The sequence below is a fragment of the Panthera onca genome, chromosome A1 (assembly GCF_046562875.1).
Source record: "Panthera onca isolate mPanOnc1 chromosome A1, mPanOnc1 haplotype 2, whole genome shotgun sequence".
In the NCBI taxonomy this organism is placed as follows: Eukaryota; Metazoa; Chordata; class Mammalia; order Carnivora; family Felidae; genus Panthera; species Panthera onca.
In genome coordinates, this window is record NC_138339.1 from 75,223,123 (window position 1) to 75,243,240 (window position 20,118).

General features: G+C 36.6%; 1 protein-coding gene across 2 annotated transcripts in view; it reads left to right on the top strand.

The window, feature by feature from the left end:
* The first annotated feature begins 1,113 nt into the window (after positions 1-1,113).
* Positions 1,114-20,118, top strand: part of LOC132681113 (uncharacterized) — a 123,268-nt gene continuing 104,263 nt past the window's right edge. For both annotated transcript variants that reach the window (XM_060635250.2, XM_078447637.1), the window contains exons 1-3: positions 1,114-1,215; positions 14,286-14,377; positions 16,850-19,189. In XM_060635250.2, the coding sequence (XP_060491233.1) occupies positions 1,199-1,215; positions 14,286-14,377; positions 16,850-19,189 (2,449 nt within the window). In that variant the 5' untranslated portion in view covers positions 1,114-1,198. The remainder of the gene's footprint in view (positions 1,216-14,285; positions 14,378-16,849; positions 19,190-20,118) is intronic.

Genomic DNA, 20,118 nt, shown 5'->3' on the forward strand with positions numbered 1-20,118 from the left:
TTGTTAAATTCCTCAAAAAGACTCCCATTTGGAGCACGTGGGTGGCTCAGTCGGTTAAATGTCCGACTTGGGGTCAGGTCATGATCTCACCATTGGTGAATTCAAGCCCCCTGTCAGGCTCTGTGCTGACAGCTCAGAACCTGGAGCCTGTTTGGGATTCTGTGTCTCCCTCTGTCTCTGCCCCATCCCCCTGCTCATGCTCTGTCTCTGTCTCTCTCAAAAATAAACATTAAAAAAACATTTTTTTTTTAAAGACTCCCATTTGGACAAATTTTCCAGTGCAATTTCTTTGGCATAGTAATTTACCCCTGGAGTTTCAACTCTGATCACTTCCCTTTCTTCCAACCTCTTATATATACCGTAATTTATGTGTTTGCAAAAAGCCAAGAAAAACCTTCTAAATTTTTATTAGGTGTTAATAACATAAGAATCACCTGAATAATTATAAGCAATACCATTTTACAACTATGTTAATAGAAATGTCTCATTTATTTAAAGATTGTAAACTACCTTAAACTATGTTTTCATTTACATATTTCATAGGGTTTCAAAATTCTAAATCAGGGCCTATATTATTTATCCCAGTTTTACAAATGAGCACATTGAATCTAAGACAAGTCAAACGATCCTCAAAGTCAACATAAGATATGGTAATGTGACTCAAATTTAAATCTTCCTAAGCAAAGTCTACAACCTCTGCCATACCATATACCCCACACCATACACCATACTGCTTCTGCCCCTGTATCTACCTCACAAAGGTAAATCAATTACCTTATAATTAACGCCACCAGCATAGAGTCAAACTAGATCAAGTTTTCGTTTGTGATGGGGGTGGGGGTTTTCTTCCACTCCATTTGCACCACATGAACATCATAGTTTTGTTTCATAGTACCCCTATCCAAACTACTAAGCCACAAAAGCACACAGTAGTACTTCATTGTTCACTTGAAGGTATACTTGAAAATAAACAGACTGTTGGGAATGGTTAAGACAGATAATAATAGACTGATTAAAGGATGGTAGATCATTCCTGACACTGCATAAGATTAAGTATGCTAATCAGATTTTGGATTTAGACAACCCAGATGAACCCCAAGTAGAACAAGAGGAAGTACTCAAATCTTTACTTCATTTTCTTGCTTTTCAAAATACGTATTTGCATTTTATCTATGTCTCCTTTAGAGCTGTGGAATTTATGAAGGCTTTACCCAGGTGAGTTGATTATATGTTCTTTTTAGTTTTTACTATTTTTTTTCTTTTGCTGTTTTGAATGAAGTATCCTCTATTTTAATCCTTGCTGTCCTAGATTAGTTGCTTAGCAAAGGATGAGAGCAAAGGGAAAATTATGTGAATGTTATGTGTGAAGACAATTTAACAACATATTTCTTTCCCATTACAAAAAAAAAAAAAAAATCCAACAGCTGTTTGTAACTTGCTGTGTTACCGAATATGATGGATACAGAAAAAGGATGGATGGGAAAAAAAATTCTAAATAGTCAATGTGTTTAAGCCTCTTTTATTTATGCTAAGAAAGACATCATATGCACATTTGAATAGCTACCATCCATATCCTAATTTGGTTATTTGAAATAAATTGTGCATTTGGAAAGCAAGGAAAATACAACTGACAAGCTAGGCTTCTAAGCATAATTGAAATTCATTCTGAATTCACGGAAGGTCAGTTGCATTTCAGAGCAATAGCCCTTGTTTTGAATTCCTATAATTCTGCTTTGTTTCCATTGCAGCATTGAATTTGCTAATCACCAGAATGATTTTCTCATCTGATTTAGTTAGTAGCATTTTCTTCCTTAATTTTATAATTTCACCTATATAAATGTTTCTATTTAATTCTTTGAAATATATTGATCACCCAAAACATCATGATCTGACCTCATGAAAGAAGACATTAAGGAGTAATATTTTTTCTATGAACAACTGCAATTACTCTGAGATTTAGACCATTTCATAGGCAAAGTATATAATGGCTGATGCCTTTTGTATAAGTAATCCCAAATCAAAGTTTGCAGAATCATGTATTTGCAATTTCACTGTCAGTTGATCTTTAACTACGTTCCAAGATTTTGATGGCAATATATATTTACAAAGAATTCTCTCACCATCAAGAGTTCAGCCAGTCCTTACCTTCTTCAGTCTCACTTAGAATTTAAACACTAAATGGTTTTCAACCTCTTTTTCTTATCCCAGCATTTAAACATTAGTTATTTTCTTCTAATGTCAGATTACCATAATGTTGAGTAAGTATCCTAAAAACCCTTTATTTGGAAAGTAAACTGAAAAATAAATATTGTCTACTTTTTGTTTGCCCACATATTCTTTCTGTGGCTAGAAATTAATTCACTTCTTAAAAAAATTCTGTGTGAAGTCATTTAACTTCTCAAAGAAATCTGTAGTAACCATGTGATGAAATTACAATTACTATGCTTATAAAATAGTACTGGTATCTTCAGGGCAAAAAAAAAATCCAAAAAGGTCTTTAAAATGACACACCAGGAATTTAACTATGACGAGCCAAATTCTCAACTCTCTGAGTTATGATGGCTTTTTCATAGACTGGTTCCTGATCATTTTTGCAAAAAGCAGGATGAAAATTCTGAATGTGCTGACTTGTGAAGATACGCGCTCATTACACAAAATGCACTGATCTGTTATTCTTATCTCATGAGACTGCCCAGAGCTCAGTGAACTTGAGAGATGGGAGGGAATGTTAGCACTGATTATCTGCCCAATGTAAACCTAATAATAAAGTGATTAAATTAACCTGGCAAATTAATTCTAAGCATAATTTCTTATTCCTTCCTCATTGGCCAGAGTGCAATTTACACACATTTTTAGGACAGTGGGCACACTAGAGCATAGTAGCTCAAGCTATATAAAAGAAAGGTCAACAGAAAATATCAAGCATAGAACATTTAAAATAAAGGCATTTTTGTTGCTTTAAAAAACATGCATTGGATTGGACTAAGCCACAGAAATTTACTTCAGTGAATTAGTGAAACGAGCATAGAAAATGTTTTAAAATCATGATTCTGAAATGACTGAAGATGATGTCTCCTCTAAATTTTTTTACTGAAGCCCCTTTGTAACCCTTATACCTGTTTACATTAATATTATCATAAAATTATTTTTTCAGATGTAACAGTAATTTTAAGGTAATTCAAGTTACCATGAATTATGAAATCTAACCAATAAGGAGGTTTAAAAATGCCCAAAGTACACTAATAAAAATAAAAAGTTGGCTCTTATAAATAGCTGATGATAACATTTCCATTGAAAGATTTGAAAGAATATATTCATTACTTCCTTCTGAATGACTGAAAGTAGAAATTAACCAATGGCCATTTTTTAGGCTACTATTAGCAAAACACAGGTTAGCTTGGGGGACAGGAAGAAGTATTTTCAGAGTTTAAATATTTATTTCAGCATTTTCTCAATCTTTAGAATTTAGCAGTGTGGTTACATACTGGTTTTTCTTGGTTCTGTGCTGAAAAGGAATGAAGATGTTACACATTTTCTGTTTAGAGCGATCAAAACCTCTGTTGTCAGCAGAACTGATGAGATCTGCCCCTGAGGGATAAGATATCTCATTGAAAAAAATCACAGGGATTTCATGTTTGGGGGAAACTACACACAGAGGTTTCTGTATGAAGATCAAGACACGGTATATTCAAACACTACTTCAAACTGAGGTTGAGGGTTGAATGCTTCAAAATTAAGAGGATGTTATTTAAACCCATCAAGAGTTGGATTTCAGCAATTATTAAGCCTTCAGAGAAGCATAGCTCTTCTGTAACATCATGAAGTAGTATGGCTTCACTTAAATAAGTGAAAAGAGGAGACAGCATTCACCCTTAGAAAACTCAAAGGCATTCTTCATTTAATTAATAGGTAGGGAAAGCCTTAAGCAGGAAAAAAGTAGTCTCTGAGATCCATTCAATTATCCTTTTGAGCCTATCCTTTGCTAACTTTTAACAAGATATCTAATGATATATGTAAGTGTACATATATGCTTTATTTTTCCTCTTTCGTCATCTAATAGAAATATACCTGTTTGGTAACCTTTTTATTATTTGAAATATGTAAATGTTGCAATAAAGTTGCCACCTCTTGTCTAGTTGCAGACAGTATAATTAGTGGAAGAGGAATAATGTGAACTGTCACTTAGGACTGAGAGAATGGAAATGGGATTCTCAAGAGAGATTCTGAAAGTCCCTGTGCTGGTCAAGGTCAAAGTAGAGGAAAACCATAATTACAGATTTCTCAGACCTAGCGATTAAAAAAATTTCAAGTAGATAGAGTTCTAACTATAGTTGAATAGGGTGATTCCTCTTCATACAGTGATATTTAATTCATGCATCATTCTGCACATGAGATTAGCAAAACTTATACTCTGATAATCATTCAAAAGCCAAAAAGGAAGTGAAGCAAAGCAAAATACAAAACTGATTTCTAATTTAGTAATGTCATGATAATAACACATAGAGTATGACTGTATCTTCTCAAATAAGAGACACATACCACTGCTGGTATACAAAATGGTTTGGGGTGGTACAACATTTTTTTTAGTGTTTTCATTTTAATGTTTAGCTACAACCCAGAATTTCACATGAATTATTGTCTAACATGAAACTAAAGTAAAATTTTAATGAATCAAGAAACTACTAAGCAAATAGCATGGATATTTCATAGGAATAGTAAGAATCATGAAGGTAGTACACAAGTGACTGAAGTCTGGGAATAATGAGCAAGTTTCATTCACCCAAAAAATGTTATCAACTACTATGTTTTTCCACATATATGGAACAGGAATACATCAAAGTATAAAACAGCTAAGTTGTTTGCCCTTGTGGATCTTATATTTCAGCCCATATCTCTAATGGTTCTTCAGGAGACTAGGATAATCTAAAGCTATACATATTGGGCTGTTCTATCTACCTTTGCTGGTTCCAAAGTTAAATTTCCTCTAAATTTCTGTTGGCTCAAGTCAGGTTAACTGTGGAGCAGCCAGGGGGCTGATTCAGAGGAAGAAGATAGTCCCACTAGAGATGCTTCATAAAAAGCCATGCTCAACAAATACTGGAGTTCTATGGAAATGAGCTGATGTATACACCATAATAAATAGGAAGATCAAGGGCTGGGTACCTCATTCTCCCGGCCAACTACCTTCCTTCTGAAACTTCCATGACACTGTAATGCCCCATGTACTTGCCAACCATTTTAGTTCTAGAAGCAAAGTCAAACCCAAAATACAGAAACACTTCAACTCTTGAGAAGCCAAATGTGAACATGGCAAATAAGCAATCAAAAATACAATGTGACTGGGCGCCTGGGTGGCTCAGTTGGTTGGGTGTCTGACTTCGGATCAGGTCATGATCTCACGGCTTATGGGTTTGAGCCCCACGTCGGGCTCTGGGCTGACAGCTCAGAGCCTGGAGCCTGCTTTGGATTCTGTGTCTCCCTCCCTCTCTGCTCCTCCCCCATTCATGCTCTGTCTCTCTCAAAAATAAACGTCAAAAAAAAAAAAAAAAAAAAAAAAATATATATATATATATATATATATATATATAATGTGACATCTCCTCACACTAGTGGCCCTGGCCTGCTAATCTGACTTGCTAGATTTTTATCACTAACTATGGTTAGCACAGAGATGAAAGAAGGATATTGAAGAGTTACCCCCCGAAGTCTGATTTAGGATACAATTTTGGTAGAGCCTCTTTACATGGGGCTGAGCAAAAAATAACAAGCAATCTCTCAAGGAGTTTTCTCCCTAGAAGCTTGCTGATATAGAAAGAAAAACAATCTTATGTGGATCCTAAGAAACTTGACAGAAGACCATGGGGGAAGGGAAGGAAAAAAAAAAAGTTAGAGAGGGAGAGAGCCAAACCATAAGAGACTCTTACAAACTGAGAACAAGCTGAGGGTTGATGGGGGGTGGGAGGCAGGGGGAATGGGTGATAGGTACTGAGGAGGGCACCTGTTGGGATGAGAACTAGGTGTTGTGGACAATAAATTGGACAATAAATTTTATATTAAAAAAAATAAAAATAAATTTAAAAAAGGAAGAACAATCTGTACTTAAAGCAAAACAATAAAAAAATTTAACCTTACTATGTACCAACTGGGAGAGGAGGAAAATGAGGTAGAATGAAGTGAAATGAGAATTCATTGCAAGTTTCCTCAGGACTGCTCTACTTTAAAATCTTAAGGCCATTAAAGATTTTCTGAATGAGGTTCCATTCCACCTATCCAGTTTTATCTGTTTCAACAGGGTTTATGCATCAGAATGACTTGTTGCAAGGGGCTGAAGAGTGGCTGCTTACTAAAAATGCATATTCCTGTGCCCTCACTCAGAATGTGAATCTCCAAAGCGAGGCCCCAAATCTACATTTTTAGCAAGTTATACAGTGATATTTTCAGCATTCTCAAGTTTGAGAATCCCTCTGCTACACTGTAAACTCCTTGAAGTTTATATTTGCATTATATTTGCATTTTCACATTAAGTCCAGCTCAGAAGCTTGAGCCAAATTATTTGGCACAGAGTGCCAAATTATTAACGCTACCTCCGTGGGAAGTACACTGGGCTTTCCCAATTATAATGTAACTCCTTTCATTTTATAAGAAAGCGAGCAGGGAAAGGGATAGTTCCTGAAGCATTTCAAAAAGAGCCTCTACATTTAACACAGTAAAGCAATAGGGGCGCCTGGGTGGCTCAGTCGGTTAAGCGGCCGACTTCGGCTCAGGTCATGATCTCACGGTCTGTGAGTTCGAGCCCCGCGTCGGGCTCTGTGCTGACAGCTCAGAGCCTGGAGCCTGTTTCAGATTCTGTGTCTCCCTCTCTCTCTGACCCTCCCCCGTTCATGCTCTGTCTCTCTCTGTCTCAAAAATAAATAAACGTTTAAAAAATTAAAAAAAAAACACAGTAAAGCAATAAACATCTTGCAAAAATCTTAAGTAAAAAAAAAAAATTTCACTTTCAGCGTCTTTCCACAGTGGTAAAGGAAGAGAGGCAGCATCTCAGCACTATGTTTCCTTGGGCAATTTGCTACCTCTCTGTTTCCTCTGATGAGATATGAGGGCATTGGATAGATGATCTCCCAGCTATCTGTCTTGAAACAAAGGGCAGACACTTCTGGAACTGTAAGGGATCTTCATCTGTAGTTCATCTTTCCCTTCCTTTACTGGTATTACCTTATCTATCAAACTTTATTAAACACTGAGCTCAATTTCCTTTTGGTTCACTAATATAAATTTTTCCTTACCCATTTCTTAAAACGTTAATGATAGTAATATTAACAATAACAAATTCCACACTGCACAATGCTCTTTTCTATCTGAATTTCGTTTCTGCAGAGATTGTAATTTAACTTAACATAGCATGTGCTTCCTGCTCTCCAAGCATTACCCTCATCCTCTAAGTTATATTTGATCAATTATGGGCCAAATAAAGTGATGGCATTCCAACAAAGCTTATGTTTAAAGATAATTATTTTAGTAAAGAGGTTCTTTTATGTTTACTGGACTCAAAACCTTAGCAGATTATATCCAGTGATCACCAAGATCATGAATACTACCTGTGAACTTCCACAACTTACTTACTGTGCACTTGGGGAAAGGAAAAGTTATTTTCACTGGACGTGACTGACGTTTGGATGTTTCTATTTTAATATTTTAACCTAATGGATTCCAATATTGTATCTATAGGTATGGATACAAATATAGATAAAAACAGATGTACTCTTCAATGTTTTCAACACAGGGGAAGAAGTAAGAGCGTGAACAATTTACAACAGTACTGAGACTACCTTAAATGATCATAACTAAAGTAGTTTAGTTTCAAGACGCTAGCAAACTATTCATTAACAATTACTACCTGGCAACCAGGTTTACAAAGTTCATCCTTGCAGCTCTATGGAAGTTGAGTGTGAATTTGAAGTGCTATATGCTCAATACTGAAACAGCTGTTTTCCAACATAATTCTTCTTATGCCTTATGTAATTTTTAAAAATTAATGACAAAAGGGTATAGTTTAAAATTCATGCCATTCAAAATCAGGGATGACAGGGACACATGGTGGCTCATTTGGTTGAGCTTCAGACTCTTGATTTCAGCTCAAGTTGTGATCCCAAGGTGATGGGATCAAGCTCCACATTGGACTCTTCACTGAACAATGAGCGCGGAGCCTGCCTAGGATTCTCTCTCTCTGCCCCCTACCCTGCTCATTCTCACATGCGCTCTCTCTCTCTCTCTCTCTTGCTTAAAAAAAAAAGAAACCTTTTCAAAATCAAAATCAGGAATGACAGAAGACAGGTTTGTACACTTCCAAGAATAAATGGACATTTTAGAATTTTATTTTCTCTCAATATTGTCATATATTTTTTAATTTTTTAAATGTTTGTTTATATATATATAGAGAGAGAGAGAAAGTGAGCATACAAGCAGTGGGGGGGGGGGGGGCAGAGAGATAGGAGAGAAAGGATCTTAAGTAGGCTCCCCACTGAGAGTGAGGAGCCTGACTCAGCTGTGAGATCATGATCTGAGCCAAAATCAAGAGTCCCATGTGCAATCCACTGAGACCACCCAGGTACCCCTCTCTGAATATTTTTAAACTTGAACTTTCCATAGTATGTTTTACATGTATAAATTTTCTTTAAACATTTAGTAAAGAAAACAGAATTTGTGTTAAAATCCAGGACGTAAAGTCATGAGAAATACACTAAGATTTCTTTCAAATTCTACAGAAAACTCAAGCGAATTGGTGTTAAAGACATTAAAGAGAGATAGTATGCTACCCTGGAAGTATTTAAACATCTGAATTTCTGTCTTTTTCCTTTCTTTTTTTTAATTGAAGTATCATTGACATATTTAGTCTCCTTCTAGAATTTTAATAGTGATCATTATCTACACTTTTTTGACTCTTTCTCTTTTTCCTAGTGTTAGATGATTGCTTTTGAATGTTCCAAGGAAAACATTTCAGCTTATAGAGAATTTTTAAGTAATTTGTCAGAAAAGTGCCATCAGTAAATTTTCTAGCAATACCTTTAAAAGAAATCTTTACCATCTAATAGTTTCCTCAGAATAATGGTGTCACTATGTAATTTTGCAGTAGAAAGATATTGTTAGCATTTCCTGTTTATATTTTTCCTCCTTATTCTGTGAATTATAGTAATAAGTCAAAGCCCAGTTATAAAAAAGATCTATATAATCCAATATAAAGGTCTCAAATGTGATAGGATTCAGCTGATATATAACAGCAATCACAGTAACTTTTCTGAGCTTTAGTACCAATTTTGCACAGAACAAATAAACATTTATGAAAAATATAAATCCAAGAAGTTTATAGTGGAATGGATACCTAAACATACATCCCAAGGTCTAGTGGTGGTATATTTTACTTGTGAATAAAATTGTACTTTGTGCATATGTGTAAAAAAAAAAAAAAAAAGACTAAAGTGCTTAGAATTTTTCCAAAGTAGAAGGAGAGGCCATTAGAGAATTTTAAACAGGGGATGACATGATTTAATTTATATACTTAAAAAAACTGCATGCTGTATGAATAATCAAAGGATATAAATATGGAAGAAAAGCAGTTATAAAGGTATTGCATTGGTCCAGATTTTAAATATATATATAATATGTACATACTTATGAATATAAACATATATTTTTAAAATATGGACTACATATATATATGTATATATACTCACACGTGTACACTTACACACGTAGATATACCCATATAGAGAGAAAGAGGGAGGTCTTGACTTGGGTGGTAGCAAGAAGAAAATAAAATGACATACTAAGGATAAGATACTTAGAAATAGTGTGGGACAAACTGGCTGATGGTTTTGATGAGGAAAGTAAGTTAAAGGGTAGAGTCAAAGTTGATACCTAGGTATGTGATTCGAGCTAGATAGATGGTGAAGCTGTTGGCTGAGATTGGAAAGATTTGGGATTCAGGGGAATAATTGGAGAAGGCGAAGAACATCAAGAGGTCATTCTGAAACATGAAAAATTTGAGATTCCAACTAGGCACCTAAGTAGATATGCCAGTTTGGCAGTTGGATATTTAAGCTTGGACTTTGGGGAATAAGTTAGGGGTAGAACTATGAATTTTAGAATCATCTATATAGATAGTTTTAAAGCCATGAAATGGTTGAGATTTCCTAGGGAGAGAGGTCATGAAAAGGCACAAAGAACACTGAGGATGCCAAAGATTAGAGACTGAGCAAGGGAAGACCCAGCAAAAGTGTCTAAGAGAGAATGGTCAGTGGAACAAGACAAGGACCAGGAGAGTGTGGCACCATGGAATCTAAAGAAAGGAGTAAGAAGAATAGAATGATTGTGTCAAATTCTGCTAAAAGTGTGAATAACCTGACCACAGAGAAGTGACTACTGGCGTTGGCAATATGGATGTCACTGGTGACTGGGACAAGAGTGATCCCAATGGGGTGGGAATTTAAGAGACTGCTTGGAGTGGGTTTGGGAAATGATGTGAGGAGAGAAAGAAGAATCAGAACATATAGGCAACTCCTTCAAGATGTGTTGCTGTAAAGGTGAAGAGAGGCCTGTGACAGTAGATGGAGTGGTGAGGGAATGTCTGTACTCTGACACGAGAATGATGTAACAGAAGACAGAAATGGACACTGCAAGAGAGGAGGGGAATGACTGCAGGAAAATGGTCCTTAGGCCCATTTCATCTTCCACATAAGAGAGATTTGATAGTATCTGATGCAAATCAAAGAAGTTGGCAGTTTTAGTATTGGAAAGCAGAATTTCAGTTGGCTTCTATTTCCTCTGATCATGTGTCCAGATCTTCAAGGAGAGCATGGGAAGAAGAGAAGGGATTGGAGGTTAGAAAAACAAGTGTGATATACTTGTTTTAGAGATAGGAAATATGCAAATATTATTAAATCATTGTAGGAAAGCATTGGAATGATTGTGATGTCTCTATGTGAAATTAAAAATTCTACACCATGTGTAAGGAAATCCAACAATATTCTGATTTTCCCAGTGATAACTGCTCTGAAATTTTTGAAATATCAAATTCTTTAATCTTTTAAAACTTTGGTGCCCCTGCTTTCTGGTGTCCTAAGCAAGCACCCTCCCTGTGAATAAATTTATTAGGAACACCTTCTCCCACTCTTCATTTTGTTCAAGGTCAGTTTAGACCATGTTGTTGTAGCTATACCCTGTTGAACCATCAAATGAGGGAAATATTTGCTGCCATTTAAGTAAAGTAGAATTTGTAGACCATCCCCCCCCCCCCCCGACTGCTTGTGGGACTTGTATCAATTATGTATCAATTATATCACTACCATTGACTTAGGTACCTCTTACGGAAGTACAGAGCAAGAGATAACTAGTGGGGAAAAAGATGAGCGGTGTATTTATTTTATTTTTTTTTAGCATTTATTTATTTTTGAGACAGAGAGAGACAGAACATGAACAGGGGGAGGGTCAGAGAGAGAGGGAGACACAGAATCTGAAACAGTCTCCAGGCTGTCAGCACAGAGCCCCACGCGGGGCTCGAACTCACGGACCGCAAGATCAAGACCTGAGCCGAAGTCGGACGCTTAACTGACTGAGCCACCCAGGCGCCCCAGTGTGTTTATTTTAAAGTTGATCTTGGGGCACCTGGGTGGCTCAGTCAGTTAGGTGTCCAACTCTTGATTTCAGCTCAGGTCAGGGATTCAGAGTTTGTGGAATTGAGCCCTGTGTGGGGCTCTGCACTGGCAGTGCATGGAGCCTACTTGGGATTCTCTTACTCCCTCTCTCTGCCCCTCCCCCGCTTGTGTCCATGCAAGCTTGCACGTGCATGCTCTCTCTGTCTCTCAAAATCAATAAGTAAACTTTAAAAAAAAGGTCTTCTTAAAATAGACTTTTATTAATGATCAACAAATTAATACACAGTAAAAGGAAAGAATACATTCAGAAATATAAGAAGACATCATTAAAACACAATTTGATACAAACTGAGCTATCCATCTAATTCACTTGGTCATACATATTTATTAGGTGCCTATTGTGTCAGGCACTGTGCCTGAATATTCAATATTCAGCAGTACATTTAATTTCCTGGATCAAAGTTGTCATGCTCTGAGGTAAAGTGCAAACTAATTATAAAATTTGCTCTGTATGATCAGAAGCAATCTCAGGGCATCTATATACCTTGTATATCTGCTCAAAGACAGAGTTAGCCTAAGTCCCAACAGCCTGGGTTCTAGTCTTCAATTGCCACTATTAGTGTGATACAGGAAACAAGGATTCTCTGAGTATCAGTTTCTCCCCTGCAAAATGAGAATTTTGAATGTGATGATCTTGAACATTTAGATATTCTGGCTCAAAAAGAGTTTATGGTTTGATCAGCTTTATCTAAGCATTCATGTGCAGCTCGGATGTGACAGATATTCTCCCAATGTCAGGTGCTCAATACAAATGGGTGTGTCTAACAGATATGTATATATTCTCCAATATAAAGTTAAGAATGATGAAGTTTGACTGGAACCATTTATCACACATTTCAGCTGTTTCTTCAAGACAATTCTGTAAGGTGAAATTTGCTACCATTTCCATCTCAGAGGCAAAGGAAACAGCCTCACAGAAATTGCATGATCTGCCCTGAGTAAACAGCAGAGCCAGACCACAACCAAGATCTTCTGAGTCAAAGCCCAGAGTACTCTCTACTAAACACAGTGCAGCTGCCTACATTTCGCTGTTCAAACTATATGGGACCAAAGAGAAATAATCAATAACCCAGTCAAGTGCTTTTGAAGCATTTTTTTTTTAGATTAGAAAACGCTTTATGTATAAGACAGGGATAAAAAAAAAATAAAGATATTAATTACATGTTTGTAATCCTCTCCCCCACCCAACCCCCATGTTGGTCCTCTAAGAATAAAGGATTATTACTTGCTTAGTCAGCCATAGGAACTTAATTGTGCCTATTGGGGGAGAGAATAGAAAGGATAATTGGAACACGCCAAAAAGAGTGTCAATGGCTCTGTATAAAAAAGGTTGCCTCAGGAAAAAGAATTTTCAGAAAATTACGAGATTTTGAGAGTTTCTAGAGGAAAAGTGATTTGAAATCATCACATACAATGATATAGGGGATTTTGAGGAGAGAGATGAGTTAAGAAGAATTTAAATAAATTTTGCCAAAACTGGTCACAAAACAGCCCCCTCCTTTTTTTTTTTTTTTTGAGTTACCTGTAAAACAGATAAAGTTGAGCTGTTCTGCTGAGGTGTCCAAAGGCACAGTCTACCTAATACACGCAAAACAAACTGCTTTAGAGTGAAGCTATTTCTCTTCACATCTCTGCAGACAGTTTAATCCTCTAAAAGGAAAGCAACTGAATCAGGCTTAGCTCTAAGCACAGGCAGATAACTACTGAGGTAATAGTGGGGAAGTTATAGGCTGTGTCTCTCCCAAGTATCTTCCCTAATACTTTTTATTAAGACATCAGCAACAGGGAAAATACCACTTGTTCCACAAGAAAGGTACAGAATTAATTTTATCTTCTACAAATAATTCATTCTTCTACAGAGACTATAGAATGTGTATCTAATCTTTTATTTAAATATAGGGTATATGGAGATAATGTAATGGTGGCAAACAATCTCCCTACCCTACTTAATTTAGCAGGGCTACAAATATGATGATAATAAATTTAGGTCAACTTCACAAAAAATAGATATTTCTATTAGGCTAAGAAAAGTTGGAGTATAAAAATAATCAATTAAGCAGAATATAATTTTATAACTTACATCCTAAATATCTACACATATGAAGAAATATATGTTTGGGGCGCGTGGGTGGCTCAGTCGGTTGGAGAGACCGACTTCGGCTCAGGTCACGATCTCGCAGTTCGTGAGTTCGAGCCCCGCGTCAGGCTCTGGGCTGACGGCTCAGAGCCTGGAGCCTGCTTCCGATTCTGTGTCTCCCTCTCTCTCTGCCCCTCCCCCATTCATGCTCTGTCTCTCTCTGTCTCAAAAATAAATAAACATTAAAAAAATATATATGTTTGAATATTCACGTGGTATATAATAATGGACTCTAAATAGTTGGCATAGATGAAAATTCGTTAAGTAGAATTAAACAGGATAGAAAATATAATTATAGTAATAAAATATATTTGAAGGAGAACACTATTGGATACCCGAAAATGATATTATGTTTCAAGCTGGCAAATGAGTTGTTAGTCAGGAATTTTACTAAACCTAATTCTGAGTAGAAAATAACTTTGCATTTTATGCTTTTAAAGGACAGTGAAAGCTGAAGATGCTCAGCTCCCCAAAATGAAGAGGAAAAGAAGAAAAACCTATAAAAAATGGAAAATCCTGAATCCCACAGTATGTAAGTCTAATTCATTGGTTTTATAAGTATATATAAAATGAACCCAGCCACGTATTTTGTGTATCACAAAATGTCTATAAAAGTAGGAAGACAAATGCATAGAAGTGTAATAAAATGATTTAGAAGTTTGATCGGTTGTTATGTATAAACATCTGCATTCATTATTAATGGCATATATTATGAATAAAAATTTAAGTAAAAATATTCAGACAAAGAATATGAAGAATGCTATTCTTAGAATCTGTTATCAGTGGATTATTATATAACTATCTCAGTTCTGTCTTGCTACTCATCGAAATTGAACTACAGTCAGTTGAAAGAGGCTATAAACTGTAAAATTATAAAATTGAAAAGGGCTATAAACTGAACTGTTCTTGGCGTGAGGGTGTTATTTTAAGAATAAATTGTAATCTATAGTTTTGGAAGGCAGTCCACTAGTATATAAATTGCTATAGTATACATGGTGTATTATAAATAGGCTTTAGAGAGACATGTTTCCACGTCTTTTCTTCCATGATTTCTGCATTACAGCTCTCAGATTGTAAGCAGACCACTGGGAACTGTTTCAGTACGTGCCTTGAGAAAAGTCATTCCCTCAGACTAGAAGAGAGGCAAATGGTAACTCAGTGGAACCCCAGCGTGTTTAAGAACCTAAAGTTGGAAAGTTGTGATTCCTAAACCTACAGATCTTTATTTGATTCTGAAACAGCAATTCTATTTCTGCACCCCAAACTTCTATGCCCCCTCTAGCCAAACTTTGGTAGGATGTTACTCTTTTTCTCATTAATGGTAATTTTTTACTCTTTATGTAAATATTTTTATAAATATCTTTACTAAAATATGTAGGTAGATATAAAATCATAGCTTCATAGCCAAATTGAGAAAGCATTTTAAATCATTAGAGGGCCGCCTGGGTGGCTCAGTCGGTTAAATGTCTGACATCAGCTCAGGTCATGATCTCACAGTTAGTGAGTTCGAACCCTGTGTCAGCAAAGAACCTGGAGCCTGCTTCAGATTCTCCATCTCCCTCTCTCTCTCTACCCTTCCCCAGCTCATGTTCTGCCTCTCTCTCTCAAAAATGAATAAACATTAAAAAAATAATAATTATAATCTTTTCCAACTTTTAGCTTAATCACCTTATTAAAATTATCTCTGTGGAGACCTGGTTCATAGATTTCCATGACATCACTATCTATTTGTTGCCCATTCTTTCTTTTCCTTTCCCAATACTCTCTTTCAGATGTAGTTTAAAAGATATGAGATCTTTGCGTTTTGTTCACTGTTTAAGAGTTAAAAAGTATACATTTTATTTTTATTTTTTTAATATGAAATTTATTGTCAAATTGGTTTCCATACAACACCCAGTGCTCATCCCAACAGGTGCCCTCCTCAATACCCATCACCCACCCTCCCCTCCCTCCCACACCCATGTTCACTGTTTTTTACCTAAGATCTGCTACCTCAAGCTCAGGTTCACAAATTTTTTAAGCAAAACATCCTAAAATTATAAAGTAGAGAGTAAAGGTTGCCAGCTGGCAGTTCTAGGGCCAAAGCTGATCCCTAAATATATTAGCCTCCATCTATAGAGGGTTTTTTAAAATGTGAGACCATCCTTAGAAATTAGGAGATTTCACAATATAATAAATCCAGACTCTAGTTCTTTTCCTGGAAAATGATAGTATCTGACAATACTAGGATACCTTCTCTGTCCTATTAAAAAAAACAAAAATCCTACCCTGGGCAAAGGTAACTATCAGACCTGTTTAAAAGGCTGTTTATAACCCATACTTGGATCTCTTTATTTGTTGTACCTTCTCAAATTAGATCAAGCTTGATTTAGCCTGTAGCATTATAATGCCATGTTCAAATACTTGAACATGGTAACTTACTCTTTATCAAGAAGTCTCAAAATTTATTTGCGTAAGTTTGCTCTGAAATTTTCATTTCACCCATTTTGGAAGTCTCTGTTTTAATTTTTTTTTTTAATGTTTGTTTATTTCTGGGAGAAAGACAAAGGATGAGTGGGGGAGGGGCAGAGAGAGAGGGAGACACAGAATCCAAAACAGGCTCCAGGCTCTGAGTTGTCAGCACAGAGCCTAAACCAGGGCTCGAACTCATGAAATGAACCGTGAGATCACGAGCTGAGCTGAAGTCTGTCTTCCAACTGACTGAGCCACCCAGGCACCCCTGGAAGTCTCTGTTTTAGAATAAACTTTAATTACATTCTTATTTCCTAGAACTACCTAGCAATATTCTGTATTCTAAGATAATTGATTTAAAAGGAGATATTTATTAGAAATGAATTTTTGTGGAAAATATCTTTGCATACTAGAAATGAATGAAAAATGTTACTCAAATTACAAAGAATATGCATGGAATTGTACCCAAGAATTTGCATCCCATCTGCTCTTCAAAAGGACACAGAAAATATTTTTCTTCTTTCTTTATTCCTTTTTTTTTCTTCTTGTTTAGGTGAACCTCAACCTGCTAATCAGGTATACCAAAAAAATATAAAAGTTCTTGAAAAGGAAGTCAAAGGAGACACCCCAGAAGCCATGTTTCATCAGATTAGGGCGTTAGGGAAATCTAAGGAAAATGGAGATGAGCATACATCTGCTTCTGTGAATGGAAAACAGAATTCACTTTTCCTCCCTAAAGATAATAAACAACTTTCATCTGACAGCAAAATAAGTAGGGAGAAGGAGAATGATGATCCTCCATCATCAATTTCTCATCAACGAGACAAAGTGTTGTCAGTGGCCATGTTTAAAGACTGTCAAGAATCATTATCAGAAAAAATCATACTGCAGGATTTCCCAAACACAGTAGAAGACTTTAAACCAGCAAAAGGCAAAATTATTACAGAAGTGAAATGTGGGGCTTTCAGTGTGCAAGTAGAAATAAAGAATAGATTTTTCTGTAAAACAGGAATGCAGTTCCCAACAAAAAGGAGATGTCCAAAATGTCATCAGCATTACTTTTCCAGACACAGTCAGAGATACTATACTTCTAGAAGCTGCTCTTCTATATACAGGAATATGTTAGTAGAAGAACTAAAACCTGAGGTGCCATCTGAATCTGAAGGAGAAGTTGCCAGAAAAGGGAGACCTTCACTAAAAGTAAGCATTGTAGGAAAAGAAGTTAAAGTTAAATATATGAGTAAGAAACAGAATATATTAATTAATATAGCTTATCCTAAAAGAAGGGGAAAAAGAGCTAAATACAGAAACATTTCCTCCGATCACACTACTGAAGAATGTTCCAGGTCTTCTCTACAGTCTGATATCAGGTGCCCTGAAAAGTGGAAGCTTGAGAACAAGCATCAGAGTTCAGACTGTTTTCATGTCTCTCCTCCTATTGTGTGTGCCGTCCAGAAGGAGAAGAATGTTGATAGAGAGGTGGAGTTTCTGTGCTCAACCCCTGAGAGGGAGAAGACTAACCCTGACTCACTATCGTCAGTTTTAGATGACTGTGAGGTAGAATCTGTCATGTCTCAGCAGAAGGACTTTAAAATTGGTCAGAACATCCTCAACAAGAAAAATTTCTCTAAGGCTGAGACTCTTCTCAAAAACATTCCTCCTATTTCACAAGGTACCCTAAAGACAACAAGTTTAAGTGATACAGACTTAAGTAGCATGCCTTTTGAGGATCTGAAGGATGTGGATAGAGAGAGCAAACTCGTCTTCGATATACCAGAAAATATCACATCAGACTCATGTACACGGCAAAGCCCAGAAGGAATAAATTATTTGCCAAGTGCCATTACTGACATCTTCCCAGTTCAAGATGGCAAAGATTCTGACCCCTGTTCTTCATCTTCTCTGAGCAGGCAAGTGGTAAGAGAAAAAGCAGCCAGCACTTACTGCAAAGGCAGCAAAATTCCAACTGCAGATTGTTGTGAGGAATCAAGTTCTTTATCTTTGCCTTCCAGTCAAAATGTTCTGAAGCCTTCCACCTCATTCAGCCCATCCCACTGGGCCACCAGACAATCAGAAGTGAAAGAAGTCCCTGGGGATACATTTTCTTTTAATCGTTGTGCTGAACTTTTGAAAACCTGTGAGGAAGAGCATATTGATATGACTGACAGAGACTTTAACAAGGCCGCTTTACATAGTGACTCTCGTACAAACGCACAGCAACTACTGGAAATGAGGAGTACACGATGTCCAACTCTCAGTCCTGAATCCTCCACCAGCCTCTCTGCCAGCAGCCCACTCAACAGGAACAGCCATAGCACTGTGGAATGGAGTCAAACAAAATCCCAGACAGGTCATCCAGAGATAGCAGTGCCCAGCAAAACAACAGAGCTAGTCATGACCTTAATAACTGATGAATTAGAGCAAAGATTAATTATTCATAATGATAAAGGAGGCACGGTTTATTCTAATTGTCCCATGGGAATAAAAAATCCTAAAGACTCACCCAGCTCTCTGGGAAATGGTGAAAAAGACAAATTCGAAATAATGCCAGTGGTAAAGAATGCATGCCATAGAGATTTTGAAGACCTATCAGATGAGAACCACAATGAAGTCTGTTTCCAAATGGATTTGCCGAACACCACTGAGTTCAACTGCACAGAATGTGCTGCAGATAATCTGTTTATTGAGAAGACACTGACCAATGATGCAGACCAATATGGCAACCAAGATGACAAAGGCCTCGGACTAACCAGTTTTAAAGAGGAGCCAGCAGAGTACCAAAGGATTGCATCAACAAAGCCAGATTCTGAAGGAGATAAAAATGACCCAAAGGAAACTTACTATCACCAAATAGACATATTGCTGTCGCCTCAGAAGCAGAAAGCCTTGACAGGTACAGTGGCTATATAGAATCTTTAACTTTCATTGTTTTTCCATGTTTGAGCTTTGGAAAGTCTTAACGTGAGGGCTTTTTTTATTGCTTGGGATTTTTGCTTTATTGCTAAAGATATATTGAGTATCTTAGAATTAGATGAATATGGGCAAGCATATATCACCCTGCTTCCTTACATTATCACCTACCCCACCCATAAATAGTGCATAACAAAATCACCCAGGCTGCGGTTTAATATAAAGTTTTTAAAAAATCAATTTCTCTTTAAAAGTTTGATGTATTGCCAAATCAATTTTGTAGGAAACGTTAGCCTTTTGCCAGTCTTAAATAATCTACCATTTCTTTCCTTCTTGCAAACTAAGCATATTTATAATAGAAAGAATATGTTTTTGATGAAATGTGTTCTTAAACTTTGCTGTGGCGTTGCAGAAGGATGGTATACATATTTCAGGAGGCCATGTGGAATAGTAATCAAAGCAAAGGACAAAAACCAGAAACGGCCATGGCTAATCCTGATTGAGCTATCTATGGGGTGTCAGACCTCAAGCAGACCTCTGTCCTCCCTTGTGCATTGGTTGACCCTGCTCAAAACATTGATAGAACCCAGCAGTTCTCCAGACCTCAAGAGGGCTAAGATAGAAGCTCTTTTCTAAGTACATAATACTGCCCTGTCTGCTTTCAATCTTGGGTCGACATTCTATCATTTTGGTCACTTCACAGAAGGCCCTTGTTGTTTTTCCTCAATAGGCCAAAAATATTTTATATTCTATGTTAGCATTATTCCACATTATATATTAAAATACATCTTGAACAAGCAAAAACTTCCTTCCAAACCTCCAGTAACATGCCTGATATGTCCAGAAATGAGACTTGGAATGATGAAACTATCTCTTCTTTGTTGTTCCATCCCTAATTTTTAAATAGAATTA